Source organism: Sminthopsis crassicaudata, chromosome 3 (assembly GCF_048593235.1).
Source record: "Sminthopsis crassicaudata isolate SCR6 chromosome 3, ASM4859323v1, whole genome shotgun sequence".
Lineage (NCBI taxonomy): Eukaryota > Metazoa > Chordata > Mammalia > Dasyuromorphia > Dasyuridae > Sminthopsis > Sminthopsis crassicaudata.
This window is the reverse complement of record NC_133619.1, coordinates 236,877,698-236,889,126: the sequence shown is the minus strand read 5'-3', so window position 1 is coordinate 236,889,126 and position 11,429 is coordinate 236,877,698. Positions and strand designations below refer to the sequence as shown.

Here is an 11,429-nt window from a genome sequence, read left to right as displayed (position 1 = left end):
GGAAACAAAGAAAAGATGAACTTTCATGAATAAAATTTCTACTATTATTATATGTGCTTTCTTGAAATGAAAATTTATTGTTATATATTTTGAATCCTCCATGATGTTCTGATGGGCACATGACAATGTTCTGTTCCATCAAAATCATATACTACAAATTGTTCAGTCATTCCCCAGTTGATGGGAATCTCTGCAATTTCTAGTTCTTTGCCATTACATAACTTGCTTAAGTCTAGATTGTCAACAGAACAATAAATCTAGTTCAGATTTATAATGTTTGCCTCCAAGGTATAAATGCTTACATTAAAAATTTTAACAATCTAGATTGAGTTGAGATGGTTCTGGTACTCCCTTGGTTGTCATTCAGTCAGTCACTAAACATTTATTAAGTGCCTACCATGTGACAGGCAATGTGCTTAGTTATTGTTCTTGTCCCATTCCAAATTTCTGTATATAAATTATTATATATATATTATATTATTATATTTATTATTTATATTATATTTACATTTATGTCCAATAATAGTCACCTTTAGGGTGGTTATAGTATAAATTTATTACATATTTTAAAAGAATAGCAAATTGTACACAATAAATTTGTACTTTCAAATGCAATCATTTTAAAAAATTATACTATGCTATGGAAATAAAACTATGTTTTATAGATAAAAAAAAAAAATACCGAGAAAGTCAATTGAGAGCATGCAATAAATGTTCATTAAAGAATGAAGCCTAGATGTGGTTGTAAAGGAGTAATTTCATTATTATTGCAAGGCTTTTTCCCTTTTGTTCTGATCTTTCTTTCACTATATGACTGATATAGAAATATGTTTAAAATTATTATATGTTTATAACATGAGCAGGAAGGAAGTAAGAGAGGGAGAGAGAAAAAATTTTGGAACTCAAAATCTTACAAAAATGATTAATGAAAGCTATCTTTACATGTACTTGGAAAAGTAAAATACTATTGAGGAAGAAAAATGTAAAGCACTAAGCATAGTGGCTGGCATATAGTAAGTGCTATGTAAATGTTTGTTATTATTAATTAATATTATTACTAATTGTATAACATGAGACAAGTCAATAGTATCTGTCTCCCAGAGTTGTGGTGGGAATCAAAGGTCAAAGTATTTGTAAAGCACTTTTCAAATCTAAAAGTGATATGTAAATGCTAGCTATTATTGAGAAACTTTTCCATTCGTGTGTATGATCCTAATTAGATAATAATCTCCTTTAAAGTAGATATAATTTAAAAAAAATTTTTTTGTATCCTCCATGATAACTAGGAGAGTGCAATGTATTAAAAAAAGAACCCAATATGATTTGTTGAATGAACTCAAGAAAACACAGAAAAAGGAAACTGGAATTGGGGTTTAACATTCCTAAAGTCTCTTCCAGTTCTCAATCTACGATTCTAGTACTATCTAAAGTTAGATGATGGACCAGGTTTCTGCTGTCCCAGTTCTTTCCACAAAGGAACATTGAATCACCTAATGTTTTACAAGGTACTTGTGAAGGTGTTGTGTGTGTTCTTAGTCCAGGAAAACCAGCTTCTTGCCACAGCTCTAGGGTAAGTGCCTTTGAACTTGGAGTACCTCCCCTTTCCAAAAAGGAGGCAAAGCATAGGAGTAGGCTGTGCCAGCTTCCAGAAGCTCCATTTTCTTATTGGCAAATCACGCCATCCTATTAGCCCTATGTTGCAGCTTGATCAACACCTTGTATTGAGAAGCTAATTACTTATGCATACTTCAAACTTGCATATACCTGTACCTCCCTTTGTTCTCTGGCTGCTTGGACTTAGAATCTTCTTGACAAGTCTATGAGGTTTCGGTGAAGGCGGAATGTTGCTCTGGTTAATGCTCCCTACTTAAAGAACTATTTGCCACATAGCTTGCCCCTTCTCTCACATCTATACTTGAAGACTAGACATCCACAAAGGTGGGAGGGTTTTTTTAAATATTGTTGTTTATTTGGAATGAACAGCTGTTGAAGTTTCCTCCACTGAAGACCATGGCAAGATGGCAGAAAGTTTCCTTCCTCATGCTCCTGTGCTTTCTGATTCACATTCAAGGTAATAGATGTCATATAATTGGAAGATGTTAGTTTAGTGGACTTTCCCTCTGTAACTTTTTTCTCCTTTTTCCAAACCAGCCTCTAGCTAATATATTATATCAATTTGTAGGAGACAAAAAAAAAAAAAAAAAAAAAAAATGGAGTGTTTACTATTTTTTTTTTTTTTTGGTGGTGGGTGGGGACCAAAAAAGTCTAAAACAATTAGAGAACTTGGAAATAGAGATGCAAATGTAGGTATTAATCAGCAAGAAACTAAATGATAGACATGAAAATAAAATCTGTTCTTTGTCTTTGAAATAAATAAATTTCTGGGTTTTTTTCTATTTGAGTTATAAATAGGTATATTTTTCCCAGTTATCTAAACAGATGACTCTATTTTTGTAATTTTTGATGATCTTCTAATTGAAAATCTGTAAGATCATAGATGATCTCTAACCTTGTGTATTTTTAGTATGATTTATTTGGGAGATGATGGGATTTAACAAAAGTTGTATTTATGAAAGCCTGTTCCCAAGAGATCAGGCAACAGCAGCTTTTATTTTCACACTTTAAAATCCTCCCAAGGATTTTAAGATGAAAGTTCTCTTACCTAGACATACATTTTCCCCTTCTTTTTTTATTGTTTGTTTTCAGAAAGTAATTTAGCTTACTTTAGAAAATTGTGATGATTAGAAATACATTAAGTATAAATGATGATGATATTAGTCAATTTTAACAACAAAGCTTTGTTAAGCATTTACCATATATAGAACAGAATATTAAGCGCTGAAGCTGATTGAAAGTTTAGATGGTGGGATATGACCCTCTTTTCTCTAGGATCTGATAGTGTACTATGAGGATAAGATACAACATAGATATAAAACCTTAGTGCAGGGGACTGAAAACTACTTTGAGGACCAATTCCCTTAAGCTGAGAAATGCTTTGACATTTTAAACTTTATTTTAAAATGTCAAAATCATTCTTAGCTCTCAGACTTTTCATAAATAGATAGCAAGGAACATTCCTGGCTTTAGTTCATTGAAGTTATAAGTCCAAACGATATGTGAAGTCTGAGGCAGAAAGTGGGGAATATTAAGAAGATTAATAAAGGTACCAAAAGGGAGATGACATGGGATATGGACTTTAAAATAAAATAAAATAGGAATTAAACAAGTAAAAAAGAAGGAAGAGTGGGAATCCCAGGCTTGCTTAGAAAATAGTGGGAACAGACGCAAAAGGGGAGCTCTATCAGGAGCAAGACTGGTCCAGTTTATTGGGAGAATAAAAGAGAATAATATTAAACAAATCTGGAAGAGCACAGTGGTTTCTAACTCTGTGGAATAAAAGGAAATCATTGCTAGAAAGTGAGAAGTGCTATTGGTTAGGAGTTGTAGATGTGGCAAAGATTTTATTTGTTTTGTTTTGCTTTGTTAAAAAGGCTATATAAATGGGAGTTAGTTGTTTATGAATTACTTTCATTCTGGGATGAATTTCTGACTAATTAGTCCAGTGAGCAAAAAGCCAATGGTTTCCTAAAAGTTTTCCTTTTCAAACGCATCCCAAAGAAACCTCTTTACCTTGAAAATTTCAGAGAGAACATTCAATAACTCCTTATTTTATGTTTAAAATAATATTTTTCAAATTCTAATATGTGTAATAATAGTGACAATCACTCACATTTATGTAGCACTTTGAGGTTTGCAAATTACTTTTAAATAAAAGAGAGTGTTGGTTATATATTGTCATTTAGCTTTGACTTTTCTTGACCTCATTTGGGATTTTCTTGGCAAAGATCCTGGAGGATCTTTTCCTTTTCCAGTTCATTTTGCACATGAGGAAACTGAAACAAATAGGATTCAATGACTTTCCCAGGGTCACATAGCTAATAAATGCCTGAGGTTGAATTTGAACTCAGGTCTTCCTGACTCTAGGTGGGGTGTGCACTATCTATTGCACTACCTGGCTGTCCTAATTTCTCAACCAATAACAAATTAGTAGAATACACAGCCTGGAGAAATTAGTTCAAACCTAAAACCTTTTTACAATGTTGCTTTTCTCACACTCTACAGTCTGATCAAACTGACCTTCTTATTGTTCCTCACTTGTGGAAGATGGTGATTTGTCATCTCTGTTCCTTTGTACTACGTGACTTCCAAATGTGGAATGATATGACTTCTCATCCCCATCTCTTAGAACAACTAAGTTCCTTTAAGTGCCATCAATTCAACTGTTACCTTCTCCATGAATTCTTCCTTGATCCCCACAACTGCGAGGGCTTTCTTCTTCCAAGTTTCTTTTTGTTCATGTTGCCTATATTTTAAAATAAATATACAAATATATTTGCAGACTAAGTTGATTCCCTAGAGTAGAATGTAAACTCCTTAAGGCAGAGATAATTTCTGTTCTGCCTTTGTATAGTCCTGGGCTCTTGGTAATCCCTTAATCAATATTTGTTGATTGATTGACCAAAATAACATTTTTTCAAAGTTGAATAGGAATATGTTGTAAAGGTCAGAAAAACCATACTATTGTCATTGATTATTATTCATTTAAAAAATGGGTTATGTCCATTTTATCTGATTTTAATTCATCTTGTTTCTCAAACCTAAATGGGTCTGAAATGATATTAAAGAAGAGATGGACTTCAGATTAATTTGAAAGGAAATTAATCCAACAATAAATCCAATCCTAAACACAGCATCTAACAATGTTTCAATACAGGAAACAATACTCAATAGTCATGATTTTCCATAGCATATCTCCAATTTTTATGTTTCCTTACTTTTCCATTCAGGATTTTATAGTTTTTTTCCCCTATAGTTCCTAGTAACTACTAATATAATTGTTCCATGAATATAATAATAACAATAGCAATATCTTTTCCTCTTATTAGTCCTTATGATGTTTGCTGTTGTGGAAATCAAACTACTTGATCAGGGTTCCTTCATTTGTCAAGTCTCTCGTAGCCATACAGCAATGCGGTCTATCTAACAGAACTTGCTACATAACTTTGAAAGGCATAAGTTGTCTCATCAAGTGTCATTGACCTGATGCTATATTGAAATTACTGTGTATTGGTTTTTGCTTTTTTTATAATTTCATATTAAGCCACAAATTCCTTGTGGTTTTGATTGTTAAATACTATAGAAAGATTTTATAGAATGTTCTCAAAATGGAGAAAAAAATTACAGGATTAAAATCAAGTTTTCCTCTACAATGCAAGGTCATAACACTTTTCTTTTTGAGCATGTCTCTCCTTCTAAGAATCTAGAGCAGGAAAATGATTATTTCTCATACTCTTTCATTGAAAAAAATAAATTATAATGACTAGGAATCTTCAAGGTTATTGTCATTAAGGATTCATTCTACATCTACTCGACTAAAATGAAAATACTCCTACAGTATTTTTAAAACACTTCAAGTCGTGATAAAAATTTTTCTTGGAAACAGCTGAACAACATTACTCAGACCTACGCATTGTGGTCAAAAATACTTTCAGCAATGTTGGTTGCTCCTGAGTTATTCAACATGGAGAAGGAGCTTTTAAAGTATTTTTCTTTTCTAATTTTTCTATTGCCATAAACTGTATATCTATTGGATATAACTGTTTTAGGAAGTGTTTGAGCGCCTGATGGTCTTTGCTAGGTTATTTTAAGTTACTTATCCTTTTCAAAAAGTGATTTATAATGAAGCAGTTCCATTTAGAGGAGAGCGAGAGCCTTAATTCTTCAAAAAACATTCACAATTCTCTTTTAAAACCAAAACAAAACCAACACAAAATTGTCATTAATCTTGTTGGTGTCAGCAGAGGTTCTCTTGCTCTCAAGTGTAATCAGAAGTTTTTACATTTTCTATTATTTGTTTTATTTTGTTAAGACTGGGAAAAAAGTCTACTTACTTGCAATCTGCTGTCCCTTTTCAGTAGGCTATGGGTCTCCCCAGTGTGATACAAAGTGGTGAACAGGTTTATAAATAGAATCTTTACTGGTGGTCTTCAGGCTGGAGGTCAATTGAATCTCTGAGATATGATGACACCCATATATCTCCAAGGTTTCTGTTCTCTGACATGGCTTTAGGATCATGGGATTTAAACCTCAAAAAGACCTCAGAGGTCATCTAGGCTGACCATCTCATTTTACAAATGAATAAACCAAAAAAGGTATCTGATAAAGGGCTCATTTCCAAAATATACAGAGAATTGACTCTAATTTATAAGAAGTCAAGCCATTCTCCAATTGATAAATGATCAAAGGATATGAACAGACAATTTTCAGATGAAGAAATTGAAACTATTTCCACTCATATGAATGTTCCAAATCACTATTGATCAGAGAAATGCAAATTAAGATACCACTACACACCTGTCAGACTGACTAAGATGACAGAAAAAATAATGATGAATGTTGGAGGGGATGCGGAAAAACTGGGACATTGATGCATTGCTGGTGGAGTTGTGAATGAATCCAACCATTCTGGAGAGCAATCTGGAATTATGCCCAAAAAGTTATCAAACTGTGCATACCCTTTGAACCAGCAGTGCTACTACTGGGCTTATATCCCAAAGAGATACTAAAGAAGGGAAAGGGACCTGTATGTGCCAAAATGTTTATGGCAGCCCTTTTTGTAGTGGCTAGAAACTGGAAAATGAATGGATGCTCATCAATTGGAGAATGGTTGGGTAAATTATGGTATATGGATGTTATGGAATATTATTGTTCTGTTAAGAAATGACCAGCAGGAGGAATACAGAGAGGCTTGGAGAGACTTACATGAACTGATGCTGACTGAAGGATGTATTCTGATGGAAGTGGATATCTTCGACAAAAAGAAGATCTAATTCAGTTCCAATTGATCAATGATGGACAGAATCAGCTATACCCAGAAAAGGAACACTGGGAAATGAGTGTAAACTGTTTGCACTTTTGTTTTTCTTCCTAGGTTATTTTTACTTTCTAAACCCAATTCTCCCTGTGCAACAAGAGAACTGTTCAGTTCTGCACACATATACTGTATCTAGGATATACTATAACATAATTAACATGTATAAGACTGCTTGCCATCTAGGGGAGGGGGTGGAGGGAAAGAAGGGAAAAGTCAGAACAGAAGTGAGTGCAAGCGATAATGTTGTAAAAAATTACCCAGGCATATGTTCTGTCAATAAAAAGTTATAATAAAAAAGATGAATAAACCAAGGCTAAGAGAGAGGCTAAGAGAAATACTCAGGGGTATTTCAATTACCCTGAAATAATTATTGGGTAATTATAATTACCTGATAATCCTGGGTAATTATCAGGATCCTGGTCCCCTGATCCCAAAACTAGAGCACTTTTCATCTTATTTTTATACTGGTTGTGTTCTATCCATGGAATGTGATTCCTTGTGACTCCCTTATCACCCCTGCCTTTCAGAGTCCTTTTAGGACTGTCTTCAAGTGACACATTCTATTTCAAATCTTTTATTATCCTGTTATTCTGCTAATGTTTTTTCTTCTCCCATGTAACTTTGATTTATCTTGTATCTGTCCTGTTTATATTATAAAATATATATTTAATTATTTGTTGATTCTCTGATAGAATGTAGGCTCCTTGAGCAAAGGGATTTTTTCATTTTCATTTTTTACACAGAAGACACTTAATAATTGCTTATGGATTGATCAGAGTAGATTGATACATCATATTGCTTTTCCAGTATCAACTTTTCCACAAGGTGAATAGGTGGTAAATAATTTGGTTCTTTGATTTTTTGGAACCGTCACATACTAGAATTCTCTATGTTGATACCTACTTTGTCACATGGTAGCCACCAAACCCTATTTTTCTCTCATCCTCTCATTGGCAAGCTAGCATTTTATCACAATCATCTCCTGCCAAGCTGAGATCCTGACCTACTACTTTATCTTTAGCAAAGGATTCACCCTTTGCCACTTTCCTTTGCTCTGTTTTCTTGTTGTTGTTTGTTTTTTTGTTTAAAAGAGCTTTATTTATTCCTGATAAGGAAACCTATACCATGATGTTCCATAAATCTTAACCATAAATTCTGATCTTCCTTGCATATGGACAGGGAAATTACTCAGCCTTAATATTTCTTGGTATACCACATCTTGCCAGAATGAATCTCTTTTTTAAGCTCTTGTTTGCAGTGTCAGCCAAGTCCTATCTGGGCTAGAGGCTGGATTCAACCTTATGGTTTCAAGTTAGGGTAGTTTGGCAAGATTGCTAGATGTCTCAATCCTTCTAGAACCTGCTTCCCAACCTTAACTCTGGGTGTGGAAGCCTCTGGCTTATTGAAAGTATATCTTTTCAGGTATCTTTAAAAAGTCTTCTTCTGTGTTTTAGGCTATCTTTAAAAGGCTTTTTACTTCTCTTTTATTTCCCCCACCCTTTATCACAATGGCTAGAAGTTATTTGAAGTCCTAACCATAACCATTACTCCCTTGAATGAAAAGGCTTTCCCTATCCATTCTCTAAAGGATCCTCTAGAATCTGTTACAATTGAAGTATAATATGATTATGATGATGAAATAATAGATTTTTCAAAACAATAATAACTGATAGTTATACAACATCTTAAATTATAAGTAACATCTCATTTGAGCCTCACATCAACCAAAGTATTATTATTCCATTTTACACATCAGGAAACTGAGGCTAGTTGGGAAATTTGAATCTAGATATGAATGCCAGAATCCAACTGTCCTGCAAAGAATTAAAAATAAACTGAATAGTAAATGAAATTAATGCCAGTGTTTATTTTTAATTGAAAAAGCCCAATCAAAATCTTTTATACAAATAGCAAGTGAACCAGTTTGAACTATAATAGAATTTATATATATTTTTAAAACAATTGAATCAGTCAAACAATAATCATTTATTAAGCACTTAGCATCAGATACTGTACTAAGTACTGAAGATACGAAGAAACTCAAAAACAATTCACATTCTAGTGGTGGAGATGATATTCAAAAAAGACATGGAAGACAATGTCAGAGGGAAGAAACTGAGATGGGGGTGGATGAGAAAAGTCTCTTGTTAGAAGATATGATTGAAGTCTTGAATGAGACCAGGAAATCCAGGGAGTGGAGAAAGAATCCTAAACAAAAGGACAACCAAAGAGAAGGGGTACTGAGTCTAAAAATAGATCTTCATGTTGGAAAAAGAGTAAATAGGTCAATGTTGCTGGATTATAGAATATCTGGAGAAGATTTAGAGAGCCAAGAAATTTAAATAGTATTCTTAATGAAGTGATTATTTCACATCTAATCCAATTGAGATTCCAGCTACAGATGTGTAAAATTTTGAAGATTTTTATATAATCCTTAAAATTTATTGCCAATATAAGTGTAAGATGAGCAAAATAACTTTATTATAGCCATGTCCCATACAGAGAACCATAATGGAAATGATCTAAATTGATGGATTATTTTAATACTGAAGTAATTCAAATCCCAAGAGTAAACATGACAATTGTTAAAAATGTAAATACTTATTAAGAAAATATTTTGGACATGGAAGAGAAAGATAATTTTTATGTTTGTCCTCAAATTTCAATTGCCATTTAATAAATCAGATGTAAATTAACCTTAGGACAACTAGGTGGCTTAGTGGATAGAGGGCTGGGCTTAGAGTCAGAAAGATCTCAATTCAAAACTATCCTCAAACACTTATTATCTGTGTGACCCTGAACAAGTCACTTAAACCTGCTAGCCTCAGTTTCCTCATAGGTAAAATCAGCTGAAGGAGAAAATGGCAAGCCATTACTTTTGCCAAATGGAATCATGAAAAATTGGATAAAACTGAAAAACAAAATTAACATTGGGTTGCTAACAAATTCAGCTGACAGGGAAAAAAAAAATTAGTCAGTAGCTATTTTACCTCTTATTTTTTCTCCTTTGAGTTTTAAATAGACTGCTCTTCCAGTCCAAAACTAAATAATTCAATGAAAGTCAATGGTTTAGTTTTCCCTTGCTTGGTTTTATTTATTCACTATGTAATCACCAACCTATCTTCTATAGTTATTGTTTTTTATTTGTCAATGGGAGTTTTTGAGACTTCATTACAGGACAGTAATTATTCCTTACTTAACTTTGTAAAGTTTATGATCTCATTAGATTAGTAGGGATATAAGTATCCATTGCAATAATGAAATATTCTATTGGGAAAACTGATTTTGGAATCTGACTTTTAACATACTTTTATTTAAGGTGTGTATAGCTTGGCCTCCATCCAGAGAAACATCATTGCTGGAGGGTCCAGAAAGACTGGTTTCATGAAAGTAAAACCCAGTTTTAGCAGAACTCTGTTTTATTAATCATAGTGAAAAAGCACTACAGTATCAAGAATGATGAATTTTAAATAAAAGGACAAATTTTAAACTTGAGTGGCAAATTAATAAAGTTGTTAATTTCACCTTTAACTTCAATGAGTTTGGAAAAGGAGAATGTTGAACTTTAATTCATTTCAAGAAACATTATCAAAGGACCTATAATAAGGTTGGATTGGATGGTTTCTCAGATCCCCTGTGATTTAATACCATCTCAATATCTAAACACAGAAGTTCTGAATTTATGATATAGAGAAACTATTCACATTGTTTCCTGGAAGGGTCTCTGAGCTCAGTCTTATATCAGTCAATGAAAAATATTTTTAAGACACTGTACTAGGTAACTAGCATAATATGTGTAAAAACCTTCAATGAAAATTTAAAACTGAGCACAAAAATCAATGGTGTCCTATTTCTTCTAAAACTTAAAAAATAATTAAAAAAAAAAAAAAGACTTTTACTCCCTATCTCTCCCAGACTGGAAGTCCAATGACTAATTGCTCAAAAGGTGGTTCCAATACTGAGTCTAGGTCAGTTCTTTCCTCCTTGGGAATCTTGGTGGGTCATCTGCTTTTGGGGCTCAACATTGGTCCCAAATTTTATTAATAAAAAGAGGCTTATTATGGCCATCTTTCTCTTAGATTAAAGACAATCATGGTGGACACAGGCTTATATACTTTGAAAGAGTTCTTGAGGGGTGGCAATCAACTCTGATTGGTTAACAATTAATGATCATGAACATTACAATGAAGGACCAAACCTATTTAAACCAACTTTGAATATGCCATTTATTTTTGTTCCCCCAACCTTGGACAATCTATTCAAAGGGTTTATCCCCATCCAAACCTGACTAGAACACAATGGCTTCCTCATTTATGTGGGGTCTGAATAAGATTGTTAAGAAAATTAATCCAATCTCATTATCAGTAATGTCCTTCAAGAAGTCTTTTGAACTTTAGAAATTAGGACTTTAGAAAAACGAGGGGAGCTATGGATCTCCCCAAATAATTACTTATTATCAATTATTTCTCTCATTCATAATAAACCCCAATGAATG

At 33.1% G+C, this 11,429-nt stretch overlaps 1 protein-coding gene across 5 annotated transcripts in view; it reads left to right on the top strand.

Moving 5' to 3' along the window:
* Positions 1–1,769: 1,769 nt before the first annotated feature.
* XG (Xg glycoprotein (Xg blood group)) overlaps positions 1,770–11,429 on the top strand; it is a 53,514-nt gene continuing 43,854 nt past the window's right edge. For all 5 annotated transcript variants that reach the window (XM_074300227.1, XM_074300229.1, XM_074300226.1 and 2 more), the window contains exon 1: positions 1,770–2,071. In XM_074300227.1, the coding sequence (XP_074156328.1) occupies positions 2,011–2,071 (61 nt within the window). In that variant the 5' untranslated portion in view covers positions 1,770–2,010. The remainder of the gene's footprint in view (positions 2,072–11,429) is intronic.